Source organism: Hippopotamus amphibius, chromosome 5 (genome assembly GCF_030028045.1).
Source record: "Hippopotamus amphibius kiboko isolate mHipAmp2 chromosome 5, mHipAmp2.hap2, whole genome shotgun sequence".
Classification (NCBI taxonomy): Eukaryota; Metazoa; Chordata; class Mammalia; order Artiodactyla; family Hippopotamidae; genus Hippopotamus; species Hippopotamus amphibius.
Genome location: NC_080190.1, coordinates 173,787,074 through 173,801,654, shown reverse-complemented (window position 1 = coordinate 173,801,654; position 14,581 = coordinate 173,787,074). Strand labels below are relative to the sequence as shown.

The 14,581-nt window shown below is 58.6% G+C and overlaps 1 protein-coding gene across 1 annotated transcript; it reads right to left on the bottom strand.

Annotated features, from left to right (window-relative positions):
* Positions 1–1,387: 1,387 nt before the first annotated feature.
* On the bottom strand, positions 1,388–7,391 carry MAPK15 (mitogen-activated protein kinase 15). The gene is made up of 14 exons (XM_057736913.1): positions 7,323–7,391; positions 5,985–6,083; positions 5,704–5,733; positions 5,505–5,595; positions 4,863–4,993; positions 4,578–4,741; positions 4,252–4,391; positions 3,403–3,460; positions 2,897–3,034; positions 2,675–2,780; positions 2,399–2,549; positions 2,148–2,281; positions 1,930–2,058; positions 1,388–1,809 (listed from the first exon to the last, which is right to left on the bottom strand). The coding sequence occupies exons 1-14, from the start codon at positions 7,389–7,391 to the stop codon at positions 1,633–1,635; spliced, it is 1,617 nt and encodes a 538-aa protein (XP_057592896.1). The 3' UTR covers positions 1,388–1,632.
* Between the last annotated feature and the right edge of the window lie 7,190 nt (positions 7,392–14,581).

Sequence of the window (14,581 nt, the reverse complement as noted above, 5' to 3'; positions counted from 1 at the left end):
AAGCCACCTCCCCATCTACACTGCCAGCACCTCTCCCCGCATGCTCTAATTACCACAGCCCCTGCCACCTCTCAGCCCCTCTGGTGACAGGCCTCACTTCACGGCCACACTTGGCTGTCTGTCCCCCGTGCCCACTGCTGGCCCGCCTTCTCTGTAGGCACAGGCCCTGGTCACAGAGCCCAGGAGACGCGTCCCAGCTTTGTCTCGAAGCTCCCATGGATCCTGGGCTTCCCCTGGCCTGCGTGCCAAGCAGCCAGTCGCCCAGCTGTCCAAGCCTCCCAGGCCCTCCAATCCCAGCAGCACTGCCTCTATACTCAGGGCTGGGCCTCTTGGACCCCGCCCCTTTCTGGGCAGTGGCATTCATCCCACAGCCTCATGTGTCTGCCTCAGGCTCTAGAAATGCAACCCACGGCCCCTTCGGCAGCCCCCACCTCACGACTGGCTCACCTCCAAGCCAGAACCACGGTCCCATCCTCGGCCTTGGCCTTCCCCCAGGCCCTGTCCCCTCTGCCTTCTGAATCTCTCGTAGCTGCCAGGCCTGGGCCCACCCTCTGCCCAGCTCTCTTTGCCCAAGCCTCGCCCTTCCCCTGCCGCGGCCAGAGTCTTTTACAGCAGGGCAGAGCTTCCTGCCCCTGGCATCACCACACGGGCCGAAACCCTTCGGCTGCGAGGTCCTCCAGCCAGGCAGCCAGGAAGTGGCCTCCCTGTGTCCTGACCCCTGCCCAGGGTTGGGTGCGGTGTGGGGTGTGCGTGGAACCAAGAGACCCCTCAGAGCCCACTGGGCCCCTCCCACCTCCTCAGCCCCACAGCCCCGGACGGGGCTCACCCGGGAGGGCCCTCTGCGTGGTGATGACCAGAGGAGGGAGCCTTGAGCCCTACGAGACATTCCCAGCTGTCCCCCCTGCCCCAACCAAGGCCTGGAGACGAACCAGGTACCGGTCACTGTGCTGGTGGGGCCGGGGCTGGGGTCACCGACAATGACCACAGTGAGGGGCACTGCCCCATCTCTGCCCCTTTCCTGCTCTGGCTCAAGGCCACAAGTGTGGTCACGGGGTGACCTGCACCCAGGCAACAGATGCCCTGCACAAGGCTCTCCCCTGCCAGGACCACCCTGGGGACAGCCTAGCCCCTGCAGCAGCCCCAGCTGGGACCTGATGTGCTCAGGCACCACGCAGGCCCTAGGGTGCTGCGGACAAAGGTGACCCCAAGGCGCCCCCTAAACAGCCTTCATCTAGAGGGAAAGCGCTGGACCTCGGGCAGACGGGAGCCCAGGGTGACAGTATATCGCCCCCCTTCCTGAGGCTTTTCAAGGGCTCCGTCCTCGGAAGGGAGTGGGCGCGCAGGGAGCCCCTCGCTGAGCATGAAAGAGGCGCAGGCAGGCTGGGGACTGACAGACTTTACTGGAGGAAGTGATTGAAGCTGGAGTGTGACCCTCACCTACTCCCCCCGAGAGGCCCGGACAAGCTCCAGAACTCAGCTGTGGCCCGGAGAGGGCAGGTTGGGGGAAAAGGTGGGTGGAGGGCGCTGGGGTCTTGGGCGGCAGCGGGGCGGGGAGGAGGGGCAATCCAGGGACTGGGGGAGGGGCGCGGGGCTGGGCGAGGGGGACGGCTGGTTGCAGACCCGCAAGGCGGCTCAGGCCCGGGGTCCGGGGAGCAGGGGCAGGCCGCCGAGCGCCGAGCGGCAGACGGTTCCGTAGGCTTGGGAGTAGCCCCCGAGCGCGGCCCGCGCGGCCGCCCGGGCTCCTTGCGAGACGGAGGCGCTGAACATCCTCAGGCCGGGCCGGGCCTCCCGGGGAGGCCGGGGAGGAACCTGCAGGCGGAAGGGGGTCGCGAAAGAGGCGGAGAGGGAGCGCCCTGAAGGGAGGGAAGAGGCCGCGGGAAGGGGAAGGAAGGTGGAAGGGAGCGGAGGGCAGGAGGGCCGCGGGCTCACCCGTCGCGCGCCGGCCGCGTTCACACCACGGCCCGGGGGCCGCTCACTCCGGATCAAGGCCTGCACGGCCACCCGGGCGGCGGCCTGCGAGGTCAAGGAGGGCACCGCCCGCCTCTCGCCGGGCTTCACCTGGGAAGGGGCGCGTCGCAGGATCCCTGGCGCCCTCGTAAAGGATGAGCGGCAGGGGTCCTCCCATGCCCCACCGCCCGACCACCTACCCGCGAGGATGCCGAGGGGAACCCTGCCGTGGCCCCGCGGGGCCCGTCCCCTCTCCCCAGACCTCCTGGGGGCGGAGGCTGGTGCGGGGGGGCCGAGGTCTGCCTGGGGAGGTCCTTGGCTCCGCCGGGGGCGTCTGCGGGGTCGGAAGATCAAGCCCGGGGTTGGGGTCCCCCGCTGCTGACGGTTGGTGGTCCCACGCAGGAGGGACCCCGGCCCGCCCCGCGCTGCGGGCGGCCGCCAGACCACACACCGTGCGCCGGGCCGTGGCCGGGGTCCCTCCGAGGCCAGCTTCCGGGGTTCCCCGCGCCTCTAGGTCTGACCGGGGACGCCGGGAGCGGGGGGACGCCGCCCAGGCCCGTCTCCCTCCTGACGCGGCCGTGACCCCTGCGCTCCAGGACCATCTGCGAGAGGCGAGGGGCGCTGAGGTGCGCGGCGTAGCGTGGGGGCGGGAGGGGGGTGATCGCGGAGGCAGGGAGGCCTAGAGGCGGCGCGGACGGGGAGCGATGGGGGCCGCGGGCCGGAGCACCTGGTAGAGGCGGCTGCGATACTCGGCGGCCGAGAGCTGGGCGCCTTCGTGCACCGGGAGCCCCACGTCCGCCTCCAGCGTCCACTCCCGGGCCGGGCAGTGGAACCTGCGGGGGACCAGCAAGGCGGGTACTGGGGAGGGGAGACCCGAGCTGCGGGCCGGCGAGCCCTGCGACCTCTCCCACCCACCGCAGCCCCTGCCTGGCCGTCGGGCCGCCCCCACCTCTGCACGTAGGGGTGCTGCAGGGCCTGGGCTGCGCTGAGCCGCTTTTCCGGGGCAAACACCAGGAGTCGCTGGAGGAGGTCCAGGGCCTCTGGGGGGGTGTCGGCCGGCAGGAGGGCGTCCAGTGTCTGCCTCGGCCTGCGGGCGGCCAGGCTATCACCCCTCCAGGGTCTGCCCACCCCCCCCCCACCCCCACCCCAATCTGCATCTGTGGCCCTTGCTAGGCGTCCAACCTCCATCCCCCACCCTCTTTCCTGTCCCCTGAGCTTTGTCCCGGGCACCAACCACCCTCAGGCAGCCAGGGAGGGTGGTCAGATGCCTGCTTGCCTTCAGGTCCCCTCCTCTCCAAAGCCTGGCACAGCTCCTGCCACCTGCCCAGGGCGAGCTGCGCCCACACTGGGGCCTCCTCGGTTTTAGCCTGACCAACCGTTCCTGGGTTCGGGACCGCCTTCAGGAGGGCAGGGCCCCCTGAGCTGGCACAGGAAGGGCGCTGGGGCCGCACTCACCGGGACCCCAGGCGCTGCAGAACGGAGGCGCCGTAGCCAGAGCCGAGAGCCAGGAGGTCTGGGAGTGGGGGCGGAAGGAGGGTGGTCAGGAGTCAGGAGGGTGGTCCGGCGGGGCAACTCAGGGCAGGGCGGTCAGACGGGCATCGCTCCCGGCCCGCAAAGCCACCTCCTGTCGGCAGGCCCTCAGCGCTCTGGCAGGGCTCCGTCCCCAAATACAGGGTCCTGCACCGCCTCTCGTGCACAAGCGCACCCACACATGCCCCAGCGCTTACACACGCCTGCACCCGCCACACGCTGCACACTCACGTATGCACACGTGTCCCCACACCCTGTGCGCCCGCCTCCACGGGGGAGCCCCTTGCCTTCTCCACCAGAGCAGAGACTTGGGGAAGGAACAAGGCCCCCCCAGCGCTGTCCTTCCTCCCCTCCCCCAGCTGCCTCACCCTCCCAGTCGCCTCCCTCCACTGCTGGGCCAACATCCCTGTCTGGCATCCAGCACAGCGTGGGTCCCCCCCTGCCCAGAGCTAGTGCTCTTGTCCTCACCCAGATGCACCCTTCAAGAGCTCTGTGTGACCCTCCTGGTCCCCGTGGCCCTGGCGGACTCTGTCTCGTTGCTCCTCAAAACCCCTCGCAGCTCCTCTCTGGGCCTACCCTCTGCAAGGCCCGCCTGTTCCATTCTTCCCAAGGCTTCTGGACGCTCCGCATCCCTCCTCCTTCACGTTTGCACCCCCATCACCTCCCCGTGGTCCTCCCTGCGCCATCCTGGTCCATCCGATGCGGTCCCCCCACAGCTGTGCGCTCTGACCCTCACTGTCCCTGGTGCCCCGGGCCCTCTGCACGCATGCTCACCCTCCTCTGACGGTGGTGGGATGGCCTCCAGGATCAGCTCCAGCTGGTGGAGCGTGGATGTGCCGGGGAACAGGGGCCGCCCCCGCAGCATCTCCCCCAGGATGCAGCCCAGACTCCACATGTCCACCCCGGCGGTGTACCTGGGGCAGGGAGGGGTGGAGCTGTGGAGGAGGACCCCAGAGGCAGAGGTGGGGTGGGAGGAGGGACTTCTAGGGGGTCTGGGACACAGGGGGGCATAAGAAGGCCCAAGGGCCCTGGCTGGGCAGGAGGGCACAGTGAGACCTGCAGGAGGAGGTGGGGACAGGATGGGGGTAGGTCACCATTACCAGCTCGAGGACAGCAACACCTCCGGAGCTCGGTACCACCGTGTGGCCACATACTCCGTCAGGGCATGGCCATCAGGCCCCTCAGGGAGGCCACTGAGGGAGCGGGCAAGGCCAAAGTCACAGAGCTTCACCAAGCAGCTGGCATCCAGGAGAACGTTGGATGGCTGGGGGAGAAGAGGCGGGCTGAGGGCTGACAGGGTGGGGGCTTGAGGACCCTGGCGTGAGCGAGGGAGTGGGGGTGCGGGTGGGACCCCTGGAGCTCAGTGGACGGCCTGTGGGCAGCACCTTCTGGTCCCGGTGGATAACTCGTCCCGAGTGGATGAACTTGGTGGCCCGCAGGAGCTGGTAGAAGATGTAGCGCTTGTGGGCATCCTTCAGCAGCGTGCCCTTGCAGATGACAGCGTCCAGGTCAGTGTCTGGGGAGAGCAGGTCAGTCTGGCCCACTCTGAACCCTCATGGGGGCCCCAGCCTGTGGCCTCAGCCTGCCCACCGCCCGCAGACCCCAGGTCCCCACTGGCCAGCCTCAGAGCCGTGTCCTGCATGCGTGCACTGCCGGGGAGCCCCTGCTGGCTTCTCAAGCCCGCCCACTGTCTTTGTTGGCACAGCAATAAAAGTTTGTGGAGTTATTTTTATACTTTATTTCATGTTGCCTCTATTTTATCAAATGAGTAGAAAAAGAAAATGCAGGCTGTGAACAGTGAACAAAGCAGAAGCCTCACAGAGGGGGATCAAGGCATTTGCTACCAGGCCTTGGGGACTGACACGCTCCAGCTCCACAGGGACACTGCCCAAGCTGAATGCACTGGCCACTGTGGGGACCCAAGCAACAAAGGAACACACAGAGGGAGCCAGGCCACTGGGGTGTGGGTGGGGGCATCCTCGGCCCGGACAAAGGTGGGGCTGGGGTCTGAGGGAGGCCTCACTCACCCATAGACTCAAACACCAGGTAAATGTCCCTGTCATTCTCTGCCTGGATCACATCCAGGAGACGGACGATGTTGGGATGGTCTCCAAATTCCTGGGGAGAGCGTAGGGAGCTGTGCCCTGGGGGTCAGTGGGGCCCGGCTTCCCCCTTGTTTGGAGAGACTGCACCTGGAGAAGCAGGCAGATGGCCTTGGCCACTCACCTGGAGCAGCAGGACTTCCCGGAATGTCCTCTGGAAGGAGACAGAAACGTGAGTGCGGGCGTAGAGCAAGAAGGAAGCCCGTGTCTGGAGGGGGTGCGAAGGGACAGATGCTCGCCACCCACACACCTGCTGGACCCTGAGGTCGCAGGGGCGGTGTCCTGAGAAGTGCCAGAAACCTGCTGTGATTTGGCTTCAGGTTGTGCCTTCCAGACACAAGGCAGCAGGGGGCCACCACACAGCCCTGCCTCACCCTTTCCCACACCGCTCCCCTACTCACTTACCTGGGCATCTGTCTTATCCTTGAAGGCATCAAAGATTTTCTTGATGGCCACGACCTCGCCAGTCCTCCGATCCACCGCTTTCCACACGATGCCGTAGGCCTGGGGAGGAGGGCAGTCAGCCTACTGGGCACAGAGCCATCCCCTGCCCGCCAGACTGCCTCCTGCAGACACAAGGCTTCTCCTTCCGGCTCTGGTTCGGGGGAGGGGATGCTGTGGGGTGAGGGGCGAGGCCCCCAAAGCTGCAGGCCTTCAGAGGAGGCTGACAGGAACCAAGGGGGATTGGAGGCAAGAGACGGGGCATCTGGGGAGGCCCGAGGGGGATAAGAGGTCACGGATGGGAGGGAGATCCTGAGCAGGAACGGAAGCCTGTCCCTTCTCTGACAGCCCTGCCCCCTTCCAGGCACCCTGATCCCTCTCTCGTATACCCCATCCAGCCTGTCAGCAAATCCTGTTGGTTCCTCAGGAACAGAATTCATCAGAATCTGAACACTTCCTGCCATCTCTGCTGCCCCAACCCTGGTCTGAGCCTCTTGCACGTCCAGCCCGCATCGCTACGGACCTCTTAGCGATTCTCCCCCGCCCACTCCTGCTGGTCATCCTCAACAGAGTGGGCGGGGCGAGCCTTGCAAAGTGGTACCAATGGCTGCTACCCTCCCCATGCCAGGCACAGTGGGAGCCAGAGTCCTCACAGCGCCCCACGTCCCCCTAGACGACAGCCCAGCAGGTCCTTGCCTCGGGGCCTTTGCAAGGCCATTTGCACTGTCTGCAACACTCTCTCCCCTCCCCCATTACACACTTGCACACATCCAGTGACACACCTTCACACACACACTCTCATACACAGTCCCACACGCTCTCACACACTCACAATCACAAATGCACGTGGGCTCACCCAAGGTTCTGGCCTCCACTCTGTGCGCACCCCATTTACCGGCTCAGGCCCTTCTTGGGCAGAGCCTGGGATCCGCCCTTCCCCCTCAGCTACTGGATCGCGTGTGCCCGATCTCCCGAGAGCATCCGGTGGGCACCGGAAGAGGCAGCCTGGGAGCCAGGGGCGGTGGGTGGGGATGGTGGGTGGATGAAGCACCAGGATCAGACCTGAGACCTTGGGGGTCCTGGCTGTCACCTGCCTCCCAGAGCCAGGTGACGAGTTCCCTGGGTGTAGGACTGTTAGGGCTCTGTTGTAGGAAACAGGCCACACCTCCCGCTCGTGGAGGAGGCAGGACCCAGGCCCAGGAGTCCCTGGCAGCGTGGACAGCCACAGTCCTCCAGCTGGCCCTGCCCACGCCCTGTAGGTGGCCTGGTCCGGCAGACGCCCGGGCGCCTCCCCGAGCTCACCCCCTTCCCGAGCCGCCGCTTGAGCAGATATCGCTGGGCTACATGACGGTCCACCTCGGCGGCGCACATGCCGGCAGGTGGGCGCCAGGACTCCTCCAGACACCCGCTGGGCTCCGAGTGTTGAGTCCGGTTGCCTGGGAACCGACCGCGGTGCCGCCCCAGCGCCTGCGCCGGGGCGGGGCAAAGCGGGGTCTGCCGCCAAGCCCCGCCCAATGCGGGGTGGGCTTGGAGCCCCTCCCCGCAGGCCCGCCCCCTCGGCACCGCCCCCGGACCCTCGCTGCCTGGCAGTCGGCCCTTCCGCGTGGCCCCGGCCGGAGCCCCAAAAGAAGATGCCCCGGCCCACCTGCGCCCGCGGAGACGTCTGCAGCCTCCAGAAACTCTCTGCCAGCTCCGGGCCTTTGCACGTGCGGTGCCCAAAGCCCGGCATGCTCTTTCCTCCCTCCGCCTTACTTCTTCCGGGCTCTACTAAGGGGGTGCCGACGGTTAGGGTGTCATTCGCAGGCAGCCCCTACACTCCGGGGCTATTTGGCGGCAGGGGCCGCGCCATCCCCTGCTGGGCAGGTGCTGAGGCTCCGCGAGGAACCCGGGGGTAGTTCCAGGGCGGGGGTCCCGGCAAGCGGCTTGGGAGAGCAAAGCTGAAGGCGGTGAGAGTTTATGAGACTGGCTGAGCGGGGCCTGCAGTGCGCCGAGGTCAAGCCTCGCAGGAAAAGGCGGCCAGGTAAGGGGTCTGGAGGGCGGGGCTGGCCAGGGGAGGAAGCGGGAGCCTAACCCCTTGGGCGCTGGAGGAAGAATATCGAGGGGCAGCTCGGCAGAGGCCCCGAGTGGGATGTGCCTGGCGTGTTGGAACCACACGGAGGCCCCGTGTGGCTGGAGCCCCGGGATGGAGACCAAGGTGTCCGCAGGGGGCGGTGAGCAGAGCGGAGGGGAGGGCTGCGGCAGCGTCTGATCGCAGGGCCTGGGGGGAAGCAGGGAGAGGAGGAGACGGTGGAGGTGTGAGGAGTGGGTTCTGGCTGCCGTGGAGCCCCTGGGTTTGCTGGGGGGTGGGGACTGTGGGTGGGAGAGAAAGAGGAATCTCAGATGACCACCAAGTCCATGGGAGGGTTGTCTGCACCAACAGGGCGGAGGCAGGAAGGCAGCTGCTGGGCGCGGGTTAGAGAGGTGAGGAATTGGGACGTGTGACGTTGAAGAGGCCGATAGGACATACAGGTGGAAATCATGGAGAGATCTGACTTTGGAGTTGAGAGACGAGGTGACACGCACTGGGGGGGTGTGCAGCAGCCGGGCAAGACCACCAGGGAGTGAGTCTGGATACAGAAGAGGTGAGGCCGAGTCCTGGGCCCTCCGGCACGCAGGGTGAGCTCCCAAACTGTCTGGGTTTTAAAATCTTTCAATCTGTTGTGGACACATAATTTTGTAAAAGACAATAAAAATTCGTTACTAGAAAAAAAAATTAACCATAGACATACATAAAAGCCCAACACTTTTGATTCAACAGTCATAAAGTCACTCTGTCCTGTAGCTAAGTTTCTCAACTCTTCATTTCATTTCTGCGTTACTTCACTGTAGACCTGCCACAGTTTGTGGGATGGTGCTATAGACCAAAGAGACATCTGTGCGGTGGGATGGGGCCAAGGCCACGTGTGCTGCCGAGTGGCCACGTGAGGACATAACGTCCGAAATGGAAAGAGAATGCAAATTAGAACTTGAGATACACTACATGCCCAACAGAATGGCTGCCGTTAAGAAGACGGGCCCAGGACTTCCCTGGTGGTCCAGTGGTTAAGAATCCACCTTCCAATGCAGGGGACGCAGGTTCGATCCTAGTCGGGGAACTAAGATCCCACAGGCCTCCAAGCAACTAAGCCCCAGTGCCGCAACTACAGAGCCCATGTGCTCTGGAGCCCGCGCACCACAACCAGAGAGAAGCCCACACACTGCAGCGAAGATCCTGTGTGCCGCACCTAAGAGCCAATGCAGCCAAATAAATAAATAAATAAATAAATATTTTTTTAAAAAAGAAGACTGGACCCACCAAATGTTGCTGAGGGCGTGGAGGGACTGCGGCACTCGCCCTGCCGGTGGGCGTATAAAACACTACGGCCACTTTGGGAAACCGTTTGGTAGTTTCTTTAAATGATTAACATAAATTTACTGTGACCCAGGCATTCTACACCAGGGTAGTTACCCAAGAGAAATGAGAACTTACGTCCACACAGAGTCACACACGCATGTTCATAGCAGCTTTATTTGTAACAGCCCCAAACTGGAAACAACCCAAATGTCGCTTCCAACATTTGAAACAGAGGAGAGGGTAAACAACATGTGGTATAACCATACGGTGGAATGTTACTCAGAAACAAATAATAAAGGAGAAAACTACGGATACACACAACACGGGCGAGTCTCAAAATCATGCTGACGAGAGAAGCCAGCTCTCCTCTCAGAAGAGCACACTGCGTGGCTCCAGCTGCACAAAATTCTGGAAAATGCCAACGACAGGTCACGGATGACCGTGCGGTGGAGGGAGAGGTGGATGGCAAGTGGCACAGGAAGACTTTAGGAGGCGGTAGAGATCTGCACGTCCCGTGGGGTTCCAGGCGTTTGACACATGCTTACGTCAAACAGCTTAAACTGGGGACTTCCCGGGTGGCCCAGTGGTTAAGAATCCCCCTGCCAATGCAGGGACACGGGTTCGAGCCCTGGTCCGGGAAGATCCCACATGCCGCGGAGCAACAAAGCCCGTGCGCCACCACTATTGAGCCTGCGCTCTAGAGCCCGTGCGCCACAGCTATTGGACCTGTGTGCCACAACTATTGAAGCCCACGCGCCTAGAGCCCGTGCTCTGCAACAAGAGAAGCCACAGCAATGAGGAGCCCACGCACCACAAGGAAGAGTAGCCCCTGCTCACCACAACTAGAGAAAGCCCATGTGCAGCAACGAAGACCCAACGCAGCCAATAAATAAAATAAATAAATAAATTTATATATAAAAAAACAGGTTAAACTGTACACTTCAAATATGTGCAGTTTATTGTACTTCAGTTGTATCTCAAGTATAAAGTGGGAGGGGGCAGGGAATAAACATGGGAAAAAGAAACAAAGAAGGGATGAGAGACTTCTACTTCTGTTCGTGATGCAGTGACTGGCATTGGCCACGCCCTCCATCAATGAACAGCTAGAAATCTGGACAAAGCATGTGAGCAAGTGTCTGTAAACACTGGACAACCAGCAGTGCAGGACTGTGATCTCAGCAAAACCGACGCAGATGAGGTCCTCTTGATTCTGATGCTGAGTGCCACGTCAGGGCAGAGATGGAGAAATTTCCAAGAGCAAGGAACAAGCTGGGGGGCTGGGGATAAGCTGAACATTCCAGAGTTCACATAGGCCAAGGAGATCTTTAAGTGCTGAGCAGCCAGGGTGGACACCAGAACATTCAGGAGAGACCCCAGGTGGGTCACTTCTCAGTGAAGTGACTAAACTAGCTCTCAATTAAAGGCTACTTCACACCCATCATGAGTGTGGAGAGCGAGCCTCAAAGGGAACAAGATGACACAAACGTAGCTTAACAGGCTGCCAAAGATATCAGCGCTCTTTGAAGGGAAACAACAAGAAAACAGCACTCAATAACGTAAAATCCACAACATCCCAAATCCAATAAAGAGTTACTAGCCTTACCCAGTTAGAATTGTGGATGAAAGCTTTGAATAGACAGACATGTCTGCAGAGAAGCTGTACAAATGGTCAGCACCACAGGAAAAGATGCTCCACGTCATTAGCCGTCAGGGAAATGCAGTGAAGACATATGAGGTCACACTCACTCACTAGGATGACTGTAAAAAAAAAAGTCTTGGCAAGGATGGAGAGAAATCAGAACCCTCATACAGGGCTGCTGGGATGTAAAATGATGCAGTTGCTGTGGAAAATTGTTTGGGAATTCCTCAAAAAGTTAAAGATAGAGTTAGCATATGATCCAGCAATTCCATTTGTGGGTATATATCCAAAATAATCGAAAACAGATATTCAAGCGAATACTTGTACACAAGTGTTCACAACAGTCTGTTCACAAAAGTCAAAAGATGGAGACAACCTAAATGTCCATCAACTGATGAATGGATAAAGAAAATGTTATCTATACAGACAATGGAATATAATTCAGCCATAAACAGGAATGAAGTACTGATACATGCTACAACGTAGATGAGCCTTGGAAACATCGCGCTAAGTGAAATGTCGTAAACAAGAGGTCACATATTATATGAGTCCACTTAAATGAAATATTCAGGATAGGTAACTCCATAGACAGGAAAGCAGCTTGGTGGTTCCCAGGGGTTGGGGGAGGGGGGATGGGTAGTGAGTGCTTAACGGGTCCCGGGTTCCTTTCTGGGCTGATGAAAATGTAACTCCATAGACGTGATGGTTTTACAACACTGTGAAAGTACCAAATGCCACTAATACGTATGCTTCAATATGGTTAATTTTATGTTATGTGTATTTCACCTAAAAAAAAAAAAAAGTTACAAGGCTTGTGAGGAAGCAGGAAAATGTAAGGCATGTCCAGGAGAAAAGTCAGCTGTTAGAACCAGGCCCATAAATGACGGCGGTGATGGAACTGGCAACAACTTTAAAAACAGCTGCTGTGCACCTGCTCATGGATATAAAGAAAACATGAATGCAATGAGATAGGAAAAGCAAATTATTAAAAAGAACCAAATTTCTACAGCTGAAAAATAAAAATATCTGAAATGAAAAACTCATTGGAAAGACATAGCAGAAAAAATGATCAGTGAACTCAAAGACACAGCAGTGCAAACTACCCAAATTGAAACGCGCAGGAAAAAAAACCTCACTGACATGTGGGACATTGTCAACGAATGGGCGGGGAGAGGGGGTGCAGAAAGTATATTTGAGAAAGTGATGGCTGAAATTTTTGCAAATTTAAAGAAAAAATGACATATTCACAGATCCAGGAATTTAAATGAAGTCCAAGTAGGAAAAACACAAAGAGATTCATAACTAAACTGCTGAAAAACAGTGATGCAGAAAAAGTACTAAAAGTAACCAAAGACATTTACACGCAGAGGAACAAAAATAAGCATAACTGCAGAGTTTGTATCAGAAAAAAAAAATTCAAGCCAGAAGAAAAAGCAGTGACTTCATTAACGTACTCAAAGGGGGGAAAAATGTGAATCTAGAGTTCTTGAACCAATCCCTAAAAATGCAGCGTAAAGAAAGCGTACAGAACAGATTACAAATGAGAAGCCGGGTGTGGTGAAAGCAGAACCCAGTGTTCACCATTAGAAGAGCAGCTTCCGAGAGGCCAAACAGAAGAGGTGACTCTTCAGGCTGAAAATGAATTAAACCTGGTGAGAAACATGGTCCAGTGGAAACCGCAGGGGCCCTTAGTGGAAAAGCCTCCTGCCAGTGGAAATGGTTGATATAATCTCACTAAATGACTTGTGCATTGATGAGAAGTGGATGTAATTAAAGGTTCTGTTATATTAAAAAAAGTTTTCATATTTTTTTTTCTTTCTTTCTTTCTTTCTTTCTTTCTTTATTTATTTTTTTGGGGGGTACACCAGGTAAAAAGTTTTCATATTATTAACATCTTGTAATCAAGAAAACTGATACAGAACATAAAAAATAAACATAGAATTCAAAACCTAAGACAGGACTGACTAGTGTCGGGAATGAAAGGCTACCTTCGTACCAAATCCTTCAAACATGGAAAAGAAAATAAGGGTTAATTGTCAACAAGCTCCCACAAATACATGTGATAGCTTAGATGAAATGGCAAAGCCACTGAATGAGGGAGAGTGTTCCCCAAATGTAATCAATAATAAACATAAAGATAAACTGGAAAGCTCTATGCCCACGAGGACAGAGAGAACAGAAGGCCCGTGGATGGAAGGACTGATAACCACTTGGACAGGCTGAAAGGGATGAGAGCTGGAGTCGCTACGGGGGGCCCGAGGTGAGCAGTAGGGCCCTGAGCGGGGCTGAGGGGCCAGGGAGGTCGGCACCCTTGACTCGGAAGGCACAGCTGGGCCTTCCCCCAGCTGCGGGCAGCAGGCACAGCAAGTGGACAGCAGGAGCCTTAGTAAACTCAACTGACAGAAGTGGGGCCGGGGCTGGGGAGGCGTGGAGCCGTCCAGCACAGCCGCTGTAGGCAGTGGGACCGCTGGCCCTGGAGCAGCAAGGACGTGTGACAGCTGGCAGGCCAGCCCCTCTTCCCCCTGCCTTCCCCCAGGAACCCGCAGCCAAAGGAGGTCTCAACCCTGCCGTTCTGCCACCAAGAACGTGGCCAATAAGCAGAATTATCCCCACATCGGTGCATTTCAGCCAAAAAGAATTCTGCAGCAAAAAAAAGAAAAAAGAAAAAAGAAATAAAATTTTGAAATATTAATGAAAAGAAAAAGAAAAAAAGAATTCTGCAGCGTGAACGTCATTACGTTCACATAATTATCACATCAGTTTTCGGTGGACAGTTGACTCATGCGCTAGTTATTTTTAAATCTGTTATCGTGTTTTCTCTTGGGGACGTTATTTCTCCCCAGTCCAACTTTCCCTTGTCCAGGTGTAAATTTTGTCCAGAAATTTTTATTTCTCATCCGTTGTCAGCTGACTGTCGCTTCTACTGCGTGCAGGTGTAACCTTCAGCTTTGTTTCCAGAGCATTACTGACTCAGCGTATTTATTATGCATTAGAGAACAAGCGGACCGTGCATTCACTTTTCCCTGACCCATGGGGAGCTCATGGGCAGGGTGGGGGCCTCATCCAGGAGGCCCAGAGTTAGGGGGGGAGCGGGCGTGTGGCAGGCCAGACCCCTCAGGTTGAAACGATTTGGCCTGACCCTCCTGCGTCATCGTCACCAGCCTCCTTATAACCCCAGAGACGAAGCCGACAGGGATCCGGCCTCCCAGACGGCAGAGGTCACAGTCCGTGTGCGGGCCCCGCCCCTCCCTGTGAGTGGCAGTCCAGCCCTGCCACACCCCGTGTGTCACAGTCCGTGTGTGGGCCCCACCCCTTCCTGCCCTCCAGTGTCCACGTCTGAGCAGATAACAGCTGTGTCCCCATCTGTGTCACAGTTGTCGCCCACCACCCGGCCTGTCTCCGGCGCAGCCCCCAACCCTGTGGGCTGGACCTGCCGCGCTCCCCAGCACCTGGGTCTCCAGAGTCGGGCTCTCCTCTCTCCGGCTCCCAGCGTGGCCTATGGACCCAGGTACCCTGGGTCACTCCAGACACCTGCCTGAGCGCCTCCCA